The 18,164-nt window shown below is 43.7% G+C and overlaps 1 protein-coding gene across 3 annotated transcripts; it reads right to left on the minus strand.

Moving 5' to 3' along the window:
- Nucleotides 1-831: 831 nt before the first annotated feature.
- Nucleotides 832-17,811, minus strand: mfsd14a2 (major facilitator superfamily domain containing 14A2). Of its 3 annotated transcripts, none has more exons than XM_062530572.1 (12): nucleotides 17,596-17,811; nucleotides 15,597-15,686; nucleotides 13,265-13,327; nucleotides 12,476-12,603; nucleotides 11,686-11,800; nucleotides 9,638-9,856; nucleotides 9,298-9,411; nucleotides 8,357-8,428; nucleotides 8,133-8,245; nucleotides 5,198-5,295; nucleotides 3,934-4,100; nucleotides 832-3,675 (listed from the first exon to the last, which is right to left on the minus strand). In XM_062530572.1, exons 1-12 carry the CDS (start codon nucleotides 17,677-17,679, stop codon nucleotides 3,463-3,465), a joined length of 1,476 nt encoding a protein of 491 aa, XP_062386556.1. In that variant the 5' UTR covers nucleotides 17,680-17,811; the 3' UTR covers nucleotides 832-3,462. The 3 variants fall into 3 exon arrangements, with proteins under 3 accessions (XP_062386556.1, XP_062386555.1, XP_062386557.1); XM_062530571.1 differs by having other exon boundaries at nucleotides 15,597-15,692; XM_062530573.1 differs by lacking the exons at nucleotides 15,597-15,686; nucleotides 17,596-17,811 and adding an exon at nucleotides 13,513-13,666.
- Nucleotides 17,812-18,164: the final 353 nt, after the last annotated feature.

Genomic DNA, 18,164 nt, shown 5'->3' on the forward strand with positions numbered 1-18,164 from the left:
AAAACACAAGTGTTCTCTACAACTGCTTTATTTACACTTTCACATTCAACAATGCCCACACATTCAGTGATTGATGGCCTTCAGCCTTTTTCATATTTTGAATGAAAAAATATGGGCAATTTTTTTTTTGCATGTCCAATCAATTACAAAACCACTCACCAGTCGTCAGGGTTCAGTGCTGCATCCAATAGTCATTATGAAAGGTTTCACAGCTCAGACAGAACAACCAACATCAGTACAGAATAAAAATATTTCTCTTTCACGATTTTCTCCAACACTATGAGGTGTAATGTTACCTCAAAATGTGACATTGCAACATGGATGTCGCTATCTAATCAAACAGACTTGGAAAGTAGTACAGACGGAAACCTTTTGTAACCACAGCAGGAAATCATGCCCTCAAGGGAGATTTGAAACAAATGACTTGTGTAGGCCAATCAAAATTAAATTCTTTCCAGTTTGATACTTGGTCGTCAAGTGATGTTTGTTTCTAACTGATGGATTGTTTCATTTTTACAGAGAACAGTCGATAAGATGCAAAGGATGGCACATGAATTCTGGTAAACTGGTGCGAAGTCCTCATTAAAGCTCCTTAAAAATCATTCACTGAGTGCCACACTGGACACTCCATGACAATGGCATCACAGTGTCCAACAGCATCAGTGTCCAACAGCATGGCTGTAACAGAGAACTGACTTCAGCATTTTGCACAAACAAACAAACAGATTATACATGTAAGAGAAGGACCCTCATCCTTGCCTATACTTGAGCTACCTAAGCACCATGAGCAGAGAGCGCCTTAAGGAGTAATGCATTCACAGGAAATAAGACAAGAATAATAGGTCAATGTCATTAAATTTTAATAAATAGTTTGTCATTAGATCCCCAATATTTACAACATGTTCACAACTTCCGACGTGTTCCTGCTATTCAAGAGTTTTGATAAACTTAGGCACAAAGAAAGGTCGTTTTTTCTTTCTTTCTTTCTTTCTTTTTTTTTTAATTACTTTTTTGGGCCACAAACCAGACAGTCTAAGAGGATAGCAGGCAATAAAGTCCAGTTGCATCACTACAAAAAATAATAATTAAGTCCATATCCCCTTGAACACAAAGTTGTTCTAGCTTTCTCTGTGTTAAAACATAATAAAGTGAGCACACATTTTGTGGTTTAATTTTCAAATTATTAAGCTTTCTGTAACATTCAACAAAGACTTCAGGGTAAATATTAATTAAGTACCAAATCAGGCCACAAAATGTTATTTCCAACGTGTTAAGCACAAACGAGCAACACACGGTCCACCCCAAACTGCACTATTTGTTTCCTCATTAATGTTGTCAGTGATTTGGTTCCCTGAAGGGAATGGAAATGGCACCAACAATGCATAAAAATGTATAATAATAATAATAATAATAATAATAATAACAACAACAATAATCATTAAAAAAAATCTACAAAAATTAAACACAATGTACAAAACAACAAAAACAAGCATGGCACAAAACCATATAAAACAAAACAAAGAAACAAACAACTTAGGTGTGTCACCTACTGCAGTGAGTTCGTGATGTAGCTATGTGAGCCATTTCAATGCACTTGAGGTTCAATGTAGGAAAGTCAATTTCTCAAATATACACCAACAGTTAAGATTAAATACAGTAATTGAAATGTCACTTCTATCCAAAGACAGTGCACAGAAGATGCAGAGTATCTTTGAAGCTGATTACATACGAATCCTTGAAATGGTTAATTGTCTACTTGAAATATCACATTTGTAGATTTATACCACAGAACATGTAACCTTTTACGTTCTACTGCAGCAGCATGGGGATGATACACTCCTTCATCCAATCTAACCATCCACTGAGACTTACTGACAACATCAGTGCTCACAATGAGAACCAGAGCTATGATGGGGCCTGTTGGCTTGTGATGGAAAATGCATGAGCCCAGACGCACACACACACACACACGCGCGCACACACACACACACACACACACACACACACACGTAAGAAGGCCCACAGATTGGGGACCGGAGGTCATTTAGGTGGACACGAATCAGACTAAAGAGTATGTGAGCTCCGATGGGAGCGATATATATCAACAATTACTCACCCTTCTCAGAGCAAAAGTCTTCATTCGGGTTAGGTAATATCAACATGAAATCAATTAAAAGGCAACTTTTCCTTTTAAATAAAAACATTTGACACAGCCATCCTCGAAGGAGAACAGACAAGTACCGTATGACCACACTGGCATTTCATTCAGTGTCCGAGAGAGGGAGAGACAGTGGTAGCAGTTCGGCTCTGACTAACTTAACCCATGTTCCTGGCAGGACCAGACCAGTGGTGTGGGGAAAAAACAGTAGAACGCAGATCTCCAAACAAGCTGTGTTTGTATCAAATAGACTAAAGTCTCACAGTATAAAATTGTATCTATTGTGTGCTCTGCTGTACTGCTTTGAAAAAAAAAAAAGAAAAGAAAATTCCGCAGGATATGAACCATTTCTCCTCAAACATCAGCACCACCGATCCTATCCTATGAAATGTTAATACCAAAACCTTCACATAAAGTGGCAGGTGACGTTTTGGCTCACACCCAGTGTCTACAATGGAGCTCACCAATACGTTAACTGTTACTCTTTGAGTCTCTGGACAAATCTGGACAAAGAACCGTAACATCATTGTATGGTCTGTTGGTCTGCTCTTTTTAAAAAAACAAAAACAACAAAAAAAAAAAAAACGAGGGTGGGAAAAACAATAGAACCAGCCACAAAAGTCTATTTTTAAATTATGTGGATAACCTTCGACTGAAGTACATCATTTAAACTTTTGCAGGCGCCTCCTCAAATGGGAGCCTTGACACCCAAGCATCCACTTCCTGGTGGCTCCAAGGCCAAAGGTGTGTCCTTACAGTTCCAGAGCACTGAGCTTGCGTGAGCTGAAGTTCCTGGCTCGCCGCCTCCCCGCCTCCCCCGCCCCAGTGCTGCTGCGGCTGGTGCTCTGCCCAGCCTTGCTTGTTCCCTGCACTGGGTCTCACAGCGCCAGCGCTCTGTCCACGCGTATTAGCTTATAGGTGGCCCAGGAGGGCCCATTAGAGTCCGTGGGAGTCTCTCGCCAGAGCAAAGGAGCGTTGCCAGAACCAGCTTGGGAGGAGGGTTGAGTGAAGGAGGCGGAGGCGGGGTGGTGTAGTGTGGATGTGAGGAAGGGGGGGTGGAGGTGGCGGGGAAGGGGGGTGAGACGGGGGGGGGGTTGCATCCTCTTCTCTCCTCCACCCACTTTGTTGGCCTGAGGCTTACCCTTCCCTGTCCCACCCTAAAAAACAAACAAAAAAAACAAAACAAAAACAAACCGAAAAAAAAAAAGCCTTATTGATCCACTCCCAAAACCCTTTATGACCACCACCACCATCGACCCCATCGACCCCGTCGACCCCAGCCTGTGGGGTGCAAGTGGCTGGGGTTATACGCAGCTGTCCTCCAGCAGTGGCTCCTTGCCCTCGCAGATGCCGCCCTGCGGGCCGTGCCCGTGACTTTGGGCGCCGTTGTTGTGCTTCTTGTAGCCGCCCGGCCGCATGCTCACGCCGTTGTGCTCAGGGATGAAGAGCGCCACCAGCAGGGAGAGCAGCACCGAGCAGGCGCCGAACAGGAAGGGAGGGCCCGGGATGATGGCACTCTGGAGGAGGAGAGGGGGAGAGAGAGAGGGAGAGAGAGGGAGAGAGAGGGAGAGAGAGGGAGAGAGAGCGAGACAGAGATTAAAAAAAGAAAAGTATAATAAAGCACAACAACTGTAAATGACAAACTGAGGAGACAGTTTTACCAAAAACACAGATTACATTAAATTCTAATCAATCAATCCATGATATTTACATAGCATGGACTTACGACCTAATAGTTTTAGCTTTGTAATAGTTTTGGTTTTGTAAATGGTCACCTCGTCTGTGGGGTTGGCCATGTTGGGCTTGGACCCCTTCTCAGGGCTCTCAGCTGGGTCCATCTCGTTGAGCTCCACGTGGAACAGGTAGAAGACAAAGCCATACAGCGCGGGGCCCAGGCCGTTGCACAAGCCCCGGATACCTGTGATCATCCCCTGGACTACACCTGGAGGGACAAACACAGGCTGCGTCACCTCTCCCATCTCAGCTGTTCTTGGGCTACAGGTATTTGACTAGGGCCAGACCACGGTTTGGAGCCAAGGTTTGGTTTTGATCCTACAAGCATGACTGTGTTTGTTACAGGATGTGTTTCCTGTGTTGCTAGATAGTAGATTGTGGTAATCAGGTAGTAGGTTGTGGTAAGTGTGTGTGTGTGTGTGTGTGTGTGCGTGTGTGCGCGTGTGTGTGTGTGTGTGTGTGTGTGTGTGTGTGTGTGTGTGTGTGTGTGTGTGTGTGAGCATCTGAAGTCTGAAGTAGTATTGCCTTTTGAGTGGCTGCAGTGTACAGTGATACACTGGCCATGTAAACTAAACGTGTAGCAAGATTATTTTCACTGACTATCAGATGTAGAATATCCATTCTGCTTTTTGAAATAGTTTGTTGTATTTTTATCAGGATGATCAGGCTCAAGAGCTGTGCAGGTGTATGATACATGGTTTCCATGTTTGTTTGTGTGTGTGTGTGTCTCACCAGGGACTGATCTTCATGAGGGGGATGGGTGCGAGTGCAGGTGTGTGTGTGTGTGTGTGTGTGTGTTAAAGCTTCTAAAGTTGTAATATTGCCTTCTGAGTGGTGGCTGCCGTGTACAGTGACACATTGACCACGTAAACTGAAAGAGTAGCAAGATTATTTTGACTGGTTATCAGATTTAAGAAAATATCAGTTTTTGCTTTTCAAAATAGTTTATTTCATTATCAGGATGATCATGCTCAAGAGCTGTGCAGGTGTATGTGCCCATGCAGGGGCTTCCGTGTTTGTGTGTATGTGGGCCACTCACCAGGGACTGTCCTTCAAGAGGGGGATGGGTGCAAGTGTGTGTGTGAAGTTGTTATTGCTTCTGTGGCTAGCGAGGTGAATCATGTGGCTGGTAGAGGGTGTTTGAGTTTGAGGCCCCAACAGATACGGTAGTGTGTGGATGGCACTAGTATGAACACACACACGTGTAAGAGAGAGAGAGAGAGAGAGAGACAGAGATAGTGTGTGTGTGTGTGTGTGTGTGTGTGTGTGTGTGTGTGTGTGTGAGAGATGGCAGTGTGATCACACCTTGTTGGTCGGGGTCTGCATTGCGGGACACAATGGCACTGATGGCAGGGAATGTGATGCTGGACATGGCAGCCACGGCCCCAGCTGCCCACATCATCCTGAAAGAACAAAAACATTTAAATATTTAAACCTTTTTTTAAAGTCACACACACACACACACACACACACACTCACACACACACTAATAAAACCAATCCAACTCAATCAGGTGTTCAGATGCCCACTTGCAATTTCTGAGGAATGTTTTCAAATGAGCAACTAATTCAGAATTAGAGTAAATGAGTTAATTTTGATGGAATATGCTCAAGTAAAGGTCATATCAACAAACCTCATGGTCTCCTAGCAGCACAGCCAATACACTAATCAGGTAACTTGGAACACACCAACAAATGGTAAGAACAGTCGCATATTCGTTTGCATGAGTAAACGCACACCTTGTGAGGTGTTCACGGCGGTAAAGGTTAAATGTAAACAAAAGTGTCGTGGCACACTCGGAACTTAAAGATTTTTTTATTGACCAACGTTTCGGCTTAAGCCTTCATCAGGGTCAGAGAACAGTCGCATCCCCAACAACATTGTCAAAAGACACCACAGTTTAGACAGAGAGGGTTAAAGCGGCTAGTAATCAAGGATCTTTGGCTAAGAGTTAATGCTGTGCCATTGCGTGCTAAAGAGAGGGGACAATACAGAGCAGTCTATCTAAACTAAACACAGCTTTCAGCCAGGAAAACTCAGCCAAGCTGAACCAGGCCAAAAATGACAAATGAAACGACAAGACAGACATACCAAACAAACACAAAAGTGAAAGATAAACAGCTTCAGTGAATGGGTGTGCCCACAAGTCTTTGTGGGAATTTGAAAACATTAAAATAATTAAATGTTTTAGCATACGCTCAGTGATGGATTCAAATATGTGGATATTTAATCCAATCTATCAATCAGATACTCCTGAAGCAGCATTATTGATTGGCTTGTGTATGGCTTGGTTCAAGCCACCTTGATAGTCTCCCACTTATAGAGGCAGGACTATGAATGGACAGCAGATTTATTTTGTACGAAACATCAACACAGACAGTGGTTATTTTTTAAAAGAACAATGATATGTGAACTGTTTTTCATAATATTTGCAATTTCCCCCTAGAAGATTTTCCAGTTGTTCCAGCATTGTAATCTCACAATGAACACAATGAGGGAAAAATTAAACTATGAAGGGAAGCTACTCTTTTACTCTGAGAGAAAGGAAAATAATTTTTCGGAAAAAGGAAAAAGATTTTTCCCAACCCCTACAAGCGCGCCATATGGCATCAGTGGCAAGGAAGACCTCCCATATTCCAAGAAGAGACCTCCCATATTCCAAGAAGAGACCTCCCATATTCCAAGAAGAGACCTCCCATATTCCAAGAAGAGACCTTGAGCCGAACCTGACTTAATAGGGGGAGTCCATCTGCTTCTGGCTGGCTGCAGCTCTAATGGCAGCAGTCGAATGTAGAGTAATCCGAGAAAGTAGTCTACAAGATAAGATGAGTTAACTAAAGGCTCTCTTGTACAGGTATGCTTTCGTAGCCTGGCACGCCCTCCCAGTGACGCAACGCCTTCAGGCTTTTGCTGCTGGTCTGGTCAACTGCTCATTGAGAAGGATTTCTGAGTTCCCGAAATCTGCGGAACTGCCCCCTTTGGTCGAGAACCAATCAACTTTGAGCAGCTCCAACGGCTCTGGGTAGAGGCGTGTTCAAGGCAGAGGAAAGAGTGTTGTTATTGGTTTAAACTCGGCAAACCGCTTTCTGACATCTACCAGTAGCAAATCGAGGCACTTAAAGGAGGCGGGTCAACCAGCGCTTGCAAGAAACCGTGTTAGTACAGGCTGTTGGTCAGACTAAAGTCTCGCAGAGCCTTTGAAAGTCGATGGTAATCAGGCTAATGCTTTCGGGTCTTTTTAAAAGCTATTCACTGAACTCGCCTATTTGATGTGCAGAGGCAGGATGTTCCATAGCTTTGGGGAAAAATGGATAAAATTAGCTCCTCCACTTTGCTGGTGGAGTCCTTTTGGTGCAATTAAAAGATTAGCATTAGAAGATTAAAGTTGCCTGTCTGGTTGATAAAATAGAAGACAGTAAATTGCACCAATCAGAGAAACTTTATGATTCATATAATTTATGATTTTTGATATGGCAAGAGAGGAGGAGACATTTAGTTAAACACTGTTTACCAGCAGGCTTTGGATCAGATAAGTTGAACTAGAAATGTATCGACTACAAACACATTCATGGCAAAAATAAACACGTTGAGCAACGGCCAATCGGAGAGCATCGTAGCCATAATGTCTTCCTATTTAATTTCAGAGCAGCTGCTGCATCTGATGAAGATGAAGACGACTCGCTGTTATGCTTTTTACAGTGAGCAAGTGAATGTCTTTGCCTGTGATATTGGTGATCATGTGAAGATCTTGCGGTTGAGCACCGCTGCTGAATGCATATGGGGGAAACACTGAATACCCTATTGCAGATAAGCAGCAGAGAGGAATCCCATGTCCACTCCACAGGCATCAATATCAGGGGCAGCCGTGGCCTACTGGAACGGGTTGCCGGTTCGATCCCCGACCAGTTCACGGCTGAAGTGCCCTCGAGCAAGGCACCTAACCCCTCACTGCTCCCCGAGCGCCGCTGGTTGGGCAGGCAGCTCACTGCTCTGGGTTAGTGTGTGATTCACCTCACTGTGTTCAATGTGTGCTGTGTGTGTTCACTAATTCGGTCAAATGCAGAGAAATTAATTTCCCTAACAGGATCAAAAAAGTATATTCTATTCTATTTATATTTTATATCAGCTTCAGTGTCTTTTCAAAGGGCCTTGAGAGACACACATTGCAGATAGCCTGAGAAGCTCTGCCCTCTAGTGGCCACACTCCAGAAGTGCTACTACTGACAGCATTGACACTCACCAGGGCTGGGAGCCAAAGCCGTACCAGGCTAGCTGCAGGATCTGAAAGCCCAGACCCAGGAGAATAGTGTTTTTATTCCCTATGGATCTCATCAGGATTCCCAACACCACCGTCTGGAAGGCGACAAACAGAATGTGGCTTTAGTAAGTCAGGTTACAAGATACAGTACACACACACATACACACACACACAGAGAGGGAAAGTTCCCCAGGCACTAAACCCACCTGAGCCACGATAGAAAGGATTCCCACCACAGCAATGAAGGCAGCAACCGTTTCTGACGAGAACCGTATGACCTGCGGGAGACAATGCAGGGATTAGGCTGCACAGCCTACACAAATGGATGTGAACCTGTCCAGCACAGATCATCTCATCATATCATACCATTTACCGGGATAATCAACGACGCGCCGTGCATTTTATAGGAAAATAATGCACGTTCGAATCAACATTATTCTTTTATTAAATGAGCTTTGCTCATTTAACAATATTAGTGAGGTGAAAGAGGTGTGTGCACCCAATTTCTTTGAGAAGAGTAAAAACTGTGTCACTGGACAGAGAGGAGGGGGTTTTGAGTGGCGTGGCTTGTAACACTATCCAGCCTGCTGTTACGGCAGACATGAGGACGACACGTGGCCTAACTCTGGCCCAACTAGTTCCTAAGCACATAACACTACGGGGTGTGTTTACACTCGGAGCCTGAGGCCTGTGCCTGTCGGAGTTAGATCGGAGAACAGGTCAACGTGGCCGAACAAAGTGTGCAATGGTCTGCATCCAGGCCATCCCTTTATGCAGGACAAAATGTATGACAAATGGAAGGTGTCTGTATTCTATTCTTTTACACAATCTGAGATTTCCATCCAAACATGAGAAGCCCAATACGTGTGTTGCTTCAGCAGCAGTTAACTATGCAAATGTTGCGCCTCGTAAAAACTTTGTATCAGGGTACAGAAACTAATAAGTAATGTACAATTCAGACACAAATTCAGACCGATGTCTTAAAACCTAGATATGGCCAGTAATAAGAACTTTGTGTGTATATCCAAAGTGTACTATTGTGAATGTGTAAAAAGTGTACTGTGATTTTTTTTGTGTCAAAGTCTGAGTGGGGAAGTAAGCGCATGTGAGTCAGTTGAAGTATCTGACCGTGTTGCTTGAACTTTACCTGTCGGAGATAGAGGAAGAAGCTGGAGTACTGGCCGGCCTCAGGGAGATAGGACAGGAAGACCGTGATGCAGATGAGCAGGACCGTGGAGTCCTGACCAACCTTCCGCAGCGACTACGCAGAACAGAGCGACAGAGACAGAGGCAGAAAGAGAAGAGAAACACATTCGATTTTTAGGGTGGAAAACATTGTGTCTATTTGAAACCATCCCTCACATTCTCTGGGATCTTTGTGGTTATTCTGGCAGAACACACACACACAGACACACACAGACACACACAGACACACACAGACACACACAGACACACACAGACAGGCCACCCAGGAGGTTGCTACTCACGGCGAAGGGGTCGGCCTGCTCCCAGGAGATGGGTGCTCCCCAGGAGGCGGGCCTCATCTTCTCCGGCAGGGACTCGGGCACGGCCACCAGGATGAAGCAGATGTCCAGCAAGGCAATGGCCGTGGCCAGGATCACCACCAGCGTGTCGCCGTACGCCTGCGACAGGTACGCCCCGATGGCCGGGCTCGTCACCAGGCTGGCCGCAAACGTGGCGGACACCTACAGGGGCCCGGAGAGGCCACATCGGGCCAGGCAAGAATTAGCCAAAATAAAAACAGCTGCAAATGTTTTGTAGGACATAATAGTCCGCACGTACGTAATGACAAACCACAGTTCAGAGACAACTCTGTGGACCCTACGATACCAACAAGATTCTTGTCTTGCACCCGTCATGTATATTTGCTGTCAGTTTTACACAGATTTTCAACTCTCCTTTAACCACTTTTTGGCCTGGATAACCAATTTCAAATGACTTTGGAGCTGCAATTCATCCAATATTATGTTTAGTCCAAATCTCAGCCTAGACTCAGAGCACATACAGTGGGGAGCACCTGTATTTGATACCATGCTAAAACAGGAATATAAAATCATCATAGCTAGAGATTGGCATGGTGCTTTTTCCAGTAGGCCTTTTAGCCTGTTTGATTTGCATTGAGCTCCATGAGCATCAAACAGGCTAATAGGCCTACTGGAAAAAGCACCATGCCAATCTCTAGCTATGGTGAAGGGTATGTGATGATGTGGGGCTATTTACCAAGGGAACTTTATCAGGATGCATAATATCCTGGATCCATGAAATAGCTGGCCTTAAAAAATAAAAATCTGCCTGCCCCTATGTTAACCCTATGTGTTAAATTCCCATAGGGTTACATAGGGGGTCAAATACTTCCTTCCCCCTAGCATTTAGGAAGAACATTTATTTATTTACGATACATTCTTCAATCAAAAAGAAAATTGGTGTACTTAGAGGTTTTATTTTTACTCATTTTTTTAATTAAGACATTAAGATCAATTGTCAAATTATGATTTTATATTCCTCTTTTTAGGCAACTTTAGCATGGTATCAAATACATTTTCTCCCCACTGTATCTCCAAACAGTTAGATCTTATGGTAGCCTACCAACTAACAAATGCACAATATTTTATTAAGACGCTATATTGGGATGCTTGACTGTCTATGTAGGAGGATTTACCCTACGACACCCAAGACAAAACACAGACACAGAACACATTAACTTTATTGGGCCTGAGGATATTAAAAGTTTGTAACATTCTCAAGAAAGACTGGTATCATTCTAGTTAGGAGAGGAAACTGAGGCAACATAGTTGCAAGTCACACGTAAATGGGAAGTTTGCATAGTAACTTGGGGGTTCAAACCAATGATTCGCCTTGAGAGGAGTTGCAACGTTCTAGAACCGTGCAACTGCGACTTAACATGTTGAATGCTTTGCGTCTGGTCGTGGATCTTTGGTGTGATTTGGGCCTTAGTCGTCATTGGCAATTCTCAATTAGTTCCACAATAAACCACTTCTCTCAGGACTTCACTCAAGTCTGTGCACCCCATCCCATCACATGTCTAATGGTACTATTACATCATCCCAACTTTGGAAAATATGAAATAATGTTTCTCATATTCCATATCAGTATGTGGCAGCTTGGCAGGCAATAAAGCCATAAAGATTAGCCTGGAAAACCAGCGCCAACTGCTGGACGGCAAAATGTTTTGCCTGCATTTGGGTCTGGCCTCGCACCATTGAACATTTTGAAAACACTGCCCTGAATCTGGCAGATGGCAACTAAACCAATCACAACGCAGAGATGTGTTTTGAATCAACGCGGGCGGGGCAGAGGGCTCTGGGGCGGGGTTTTGAGGGAGCGTTGGCCTATAGGCACAGACACGGTTTGAAAGACAACGGGTTGTGCTCATCAACAATGTTCCGTTGTATCCATTGATCGAGGCCAGACTAAATTAGACATCCAATCCATTTAGGCTGGTTTATCAGGCTACATAAAGATGGAATAACCCACTGCATCACTCTATGCTCACCAGACCATAGGCAGTGATCCTCTCGTGCTCCTGCGTGATGTCAGCAACATATGCAAAGATGACCGAGAAGGTGACCGCAAAGACGCCCGACATGGAAATAACGGCAAAGTACCACCTGTGGAGACGGAGACGAATTAAAACACCTCGTCAGATCATACACGCCATTCACCTGCCTGGATTTCACATGCAAGTGTCTTCCTCTTTACATTACAAATGCCTTGTTACATTGAAAAGGAAACATTAATTCGTTAATTAATCAAGCACAGCACACTTACAAACATACTCAATTTGTAGTATTACACATGTGTTATATTCTATAGCAGTTCAAATGTTTGTTGTGATATGACTTTATTAAAAGCTAGTGTGTTATAGTGGCCATGTAAAATTAACTGTGCAGTAAGATTCTTTTCACTGATAATCAGACATAGGGAAATAGTTTGGGTTTCTTTATCAGGATGATCAAGGCACTGCTCAGAAGCTGCACAGATGTATGTATGTGTGTGTGTATGTTATATATGCATGGTTTCTGTGTGTGTGTGTGTGTGTGTGTGTGTGTCACCAGGGACTGATCTTCATGAGGGGGATGGGTGCAGGTGCGTGTGTATGGGTGTGGTAGATATGCGTGTGGTAGATATGCGTATGCATGCGTGTGTGTGTGAGTCTGTGGGCCACTCACAAGAGACTAATTTTCATGAGGGGGATGGGTGCAGGTGCGTGTGGTATTTATACGTATACGTGTGTGTGTGTGTGTGTGTGTGTGTGTGTGTGTGTGTGTGTGTGTGTCGCTCACCAGGGACTGATCTTCATGAGGGGGATGGGTGCGCAGGTGAAGAAGACGGTGAGCAGCAGGAAGGACTTGCGGCCCCACACGTCTGAAAGTGCTCCGATGAGCGGAGCGCTCAGGAACGACAGCAGACCCTGACACAACAACACAGGAGGGTGCCGTCAAAACAAACAAACAAACAAACAAACAAACATAACAGAACTACAGACTAGTCCACCTCCACAACCACCTCTCAGTTTGGACTAAAGGGTTAAACTTCAAGTGTTAAAACTAACCTGAAAACAACACTGTAGTCCACATGACACATCCTCGCTCTCTAACAATCATGAACTCCAACATATACTACTACCATTTAAAATGCAGCGCCTAGTCCGTGCAAAAGTAGTGCAAAAGTAGTAGCATTTCATTAAACTTTCACAGATGCTCATGCACAAGCATGACCATCACATGTTCACAACTATGCCTCAACGCTTTATGGATCCCTCTAGCATTTGATGAAGCATACAAAGTTCTGTGTCAGGAATCAGGTATCATTTGCTTCTTCTACAAGTTAGATATGGCCATAGTGCTGATTTTTAACAGTGGGTGTTGAAATGTCTTGTCCAACATCACTAAGGAGGACAGCAGTTTGCAGGAGGCCATGGCTGCTTATCAGAGTAAAATACAAGGGCCACTGGCAGAGGTTTGATGGGGTGAAAGACCTTATTTGTTCCCGAGAGAGAGAGAGAGAGAGAGAGAGAGAGAGAGAGAGAGAGAGAGAGAGAGAGAGAGAGAGAGAGAGCTTGGTTATCTCACCTTGACTCCATGAATAAGGCCATTCATCAGGAATGTGTGTTGAGGGAATGTCTGATGTAAAACCTGAAACAACAAAGTAGATAAAAATGGTTGACTGCACAACAAATACCTCCCAAATAACAAACCAGCGGAGAGCAGCAGTCATTCAGGCCACATAGGTGCTAAATATGTCTGTACAACAAGTAGCATCACATGATTAAAGTCCAAGTTTACAACGAGCACCTGACAAAGTAACAACAGCAAAATACCTCATCAAAGTTTGCCCCACCCCGGGTCTTGCACAAGATGTCATAATACCTATCTATCCTTGATATGCTAAATGAACATGTGAGTGAGACTAACACAGCCCTCTATTATTTCCCCAGGCCAGTTATGAGATGCAGCATGTGTGCTAGCTCTTTTTTTGCCTTCCATTCAGTGAGTAGCCTAGTTCATCCAGACAAAGAAATGCCCTATTCAACTGAACGTTGGTTAATGATCTCTGAGGCAACCTCGGTCGCTTTCACTAAACACACACAGACAAAGTCAAGTGTTTCCACTGACATGAAACCAAGGCTCTTTTGGGGAAAAGTACTAGCAACAAGCACATTCCGGTGGCAACATGCATCAATGTCTGTGAAGTGCCCCATGGCAGTGAAGACAAACTGTCATTTGGGCTGATGTCCGAAGTGGTTTAAATAAAATACTTTGAACACTTGCAGAATCAGTAAATTGTACCCCTTAGAAAATGATTGGCAAAATTTCACCTGGTATTGTCGGTAGGGGAAAGAAAAACACAACAACTTTTTAAAATGTAAGTTATCCTGCTAGTGGCTATGCTATGGGGGCCGATGTAAGACACAAACAGGCCCTTACGTGATACCCCATTGCGTGTTTAAGAAACAGTATAAATCTAGTGTTTGAACTTTACAGGAAGCTCCTGAGGCGAAACAGAGGTATGTGACTGACTGCCTGCACAACTACTACGGCTACCTGGGTTGCACACCGAGTTCCCGTACTGGATATTACTGGAGTAATGTGTTGTCAAAAAATATACTTTCACCACCTGCTACAGTGGCTAAATATACTAATTAAGTTTTGTCAACAGACAGCAGATGCTAGTGGCAACTAAAGTGTGCCACTGAAAGGGACAGCATTAAAGTGATGCAGCCAATGACGACTAAAACACCAACATTTTCCTGTGGATAAGTATGGGGCTAAAGTGCTGGGAAAGAGAGTAAAATTCTCTGTAACAGATAAAATGATTAACCCTGTGAAGGGGAACACACCTTGCAGCTAGTGGACATGCTATCTACACACATCTGCTGATAATCTGGTTTCAAGGGGGAAAAGGGGATTATACAGACTTAAGATGCCAAGCACTGTCTGCTAGTGACAAAGTGACAATCCTAAGTGTGTGGGGATCAGCAACCACTCTAGCTCTAGCTGCCAAAAGGCAAATCCTTTGCATTCACAACACAAGACATTCACAACAGAGGGCAAGAAAGAGAGAGAAAGAGAGCAAGCTGAGAGAGAGAGAGAGAGAGAGAGAGAGAGAGAGAGAGAGAGAGAGAGAGAAAAGGGAGAAGAATTATGTTTACAAGAGTGGTGACATACTAATAGAAGTTTTATGAACACTCCTCTGTTACTCATCTTGGGAAGTGATTTGTGTTTTAGTTCATGAACAGAGACAGCGTCCGCTAAAATCTATTTCATCAATCTGAAGACCCTCTGAACAACAGAGGAGTCAGATCTAGTGAGCAGGCAGCTCCATAATGGCAGCACCTCGGCTGCACATCAGTCTGGTGCAAACACTAGGCATTTCCCACTTCAGCTCCTGACATAAATGGATGGAGCTTCTGACAATAGACTCGTTTGATGTTTCTCTAATATTGCTTGAGCCATTAGCAGCACTAAAGCCCTTGCCAACACGCCAGGCTTTTTCATCAACAAAACCCCTCCCGTGCGTCATGCAGCCCTCTCCATTTGATTAGGATTCAATTATTCATAGGCGTTAGTGGGACCACATTCATGATTCCACACAGGCTGAGGGGGGATATGAGCTGCTACCGGTGCCCAGGGTCGAAGCAGAAGGGTGACACGGACACGGGACGGCTCTGGTTCGGATCCGGCATGGATCTACAGAGTCGAGCCAGATGACGCCCGGATCGGACCCGTTTCAGAAACAGTGGCAGGCTGGTTTGGTGTGTGGGTGGATGAGGGAGTGAGTGAGTGAGTGAGTGAGTGGGTGGGTGTGTGTGACAGTGAGGCCTGTTGGCACATCTCTCCGACCGGAAAAGAGAAGTGGCTGGAGACAGGGTGAGGTTGCACAAGTGAGGCCATGTGTTTTTACCGTGAGCATGGGAGTGGTGAGCAGACCCCAGGCGAAAAACTCCAGGAAGATGACCACCACGGCATGGTACACGCTGGGCTCTCCAATCCCCTGTGGCTAGGGCACAACAAAAGAGCACCAATTAGCAACCGACGCACAACACAATGAATAAGGTGAAACATTCTACATAGTCAGCAGGCTTCCCAGTTCCTTTACACACAATGTTCCAGGGTGAGTATCAAGGCTTTTTGAAATCCTCAGGGAAAGAGTATGAGGATACTGAAAACCACTGACAGAGTGACACAGACTCACACAAAAGTAGGGCAGACAGCTCTCTAGACTCAAACAACACAAAGAAAGGAGAGCCTTTACTGTTGCTTTTTTTTGGCATTCCCAAGTGTGAGCAACACAAGAAGCAGGGCTCAGGTGTGGCAGCACAACAGCAAAACAAATATGTCACGTTCTAACATGACCATTAACTGCTACCGCTCACAGGCATGACTTAATAGGGACCTTTCCATATCTGTTTAAAACAGAGCACTAGCACTACACATACACCTCAACCTCCTTGCTGTTTCCTCAGTTATGTGTTCACACATATCCATTACCATTTATGTGAATGTGTGTGTGTAGCAGGTAGTTAAAACTTGATCGGAAATAATCTGCCACTGTAGGCAACATTTTGAGTAATGACTAGGACTCATAAAGCAGTTGAGAGACCATTCATACTACAGCAGCAGCAGTTCAGCATTTCTATGTTAAGTATGGTTATGTCATGACTGGTGTGAATGACCTGACCACCATTTGACTTGGAACAATAAAGGCCAGGAACTACAGGGTAAATGCACATTGAATGGCAGTTTAAGAGCATCCTGACATTAAAATGCTACATGCATTTTGAATGCATTTAAAATGAATAACGCATGCCACTTATTTGAATGTCATAATCTCATGACATTTGAGAAAGAATGTGACAGCCTTTGGCTACTTCGCTTACATGACACTTGAACGTTAGGCTAAGGTTAATATTTTAGCATGAGTAGTTGGGAACATTGAATAATATCGACAGTGTGATTACAGGTGCTCTTCTGTATTATGCTGATGTAATGTCACACTGAAATATGGACCTTAATTTAATTTTTAGAGGCAAAGTATCACCTGTCAAAACGATTTACATAACTTGTGCTTTCTGTAACGTGGTTAGCAAACCAATTCTAACCATAGCCAAGTTTGAGTTGACAAACAGGTGTTATCCATGACTCTGCTGACGTACTCCAAAAGCTGAAATAACTGGAAATAACACTGTTTCTGAAAAAAGTACTTATGGTGTGATATAGGAGATACTTTAAACTAATCACATTTAAGCTGACTTGTACTGTAGATGGCAACCCCCCAGCTAACATAATAATGCAAGTCCATTCAGCTAAACAGCTAAATTAGCACAACATACTCGTTTGCTAAGAAACACACCCTGGATGCCTAACGTTATTGGACAGATTGCTCAGAAACTACAAAGGCTGGAAAGCGTTTCACATCTCTTGCTATTGTGCGAGAATGACTTCTGTCAAGTAAGAGCAAAAACTTCCGAAATCCAAATGGGAAAATGACTTTGATCTGATTTAAATGTATACTGTCAGCTGCTCTAAAACCAAACACTGGCTATGTTGCTGCCCTGGATGAGCTAGCTAGCCAGCAAAACGTTAACGTTATGTTAATTAACCTGCAGGCTTCGGACACTTCATTGTAGCTGGCATCTGTATAACAATGCTATAACAATAGCAAGATAGTTAGAGACATGTCCAAATATATGGTTGTCTGGCTACCTACCATCATAATTAATGCTTACAACCACCGATTCTGAGCAACAGTCGATTAGCCAGCTGGCAACACCAAGCTAGCTGGCTAAACCGTCAAGCTATCATGGCCATCTAACCCATACGCCTATTTTCCTAGCTAAACAAGACATGCTAACATTAGTTGATAGCTTGCTAACAGTAGGGAAAATAAATATTTAACTCACACTGCCTCCATCTTTTATTATGATTTTCTTAGCCAGAAGAATGCTGCGGTTCAGCCGCTTTTTCTTCTTTTTCTCTCCAGTCATCGTTAACTTATATCCATTCTCGTTGTCAGAGTTGGACCTGTGTAGTGATCCTTAAAAACAGTTTGCTAACCTGCAAATAGACTTCACCGTTAGCACGCTAGCTAAATGATTGCTTGCACATCCACACCTCACTCTAACCTAACCCGTCTTCCTGAATGAAAACTCCGCCTATTTATTTAAAGTCATGAACCGATTGGTAAATATTTTCAGGAAGTCGGACACACATTTCATGTGATTGGCTGAGGGTAATTTTCGATGCATTTATTCATTACATTTCACTTGCTCATTTGACAGCTATGTAAACTCATTTTAATAAAATCTTAAAGCATGTTTTAATTCCACAGTTATGACCATGAACAGTTTTTATCAACTATAGGCCTACTTGTCCTATCCTATTTCCTATTCTAGCCTATCCTTATTGTAGGCATATTGCGAAAGTGTGAACTCAGATATTTTTTCATCAAATTAATTGAAAATGAATTGGC

The sequence above is a fragment of the Sardina pilchardus genome, chromosome 2, assembly GCF_963854185.1.
Source record: "Sardina pilchardus chromosome 2, fSarPil1.1, whole genome shotgun sequence".
Taxonomy (NCBI): domain Eukaryota; kingdom Metazoa; phylum Chordata; class Actinopteri; order Clupeiformes; family Clupeidae; genus Sardina; species Sardina pilchardus.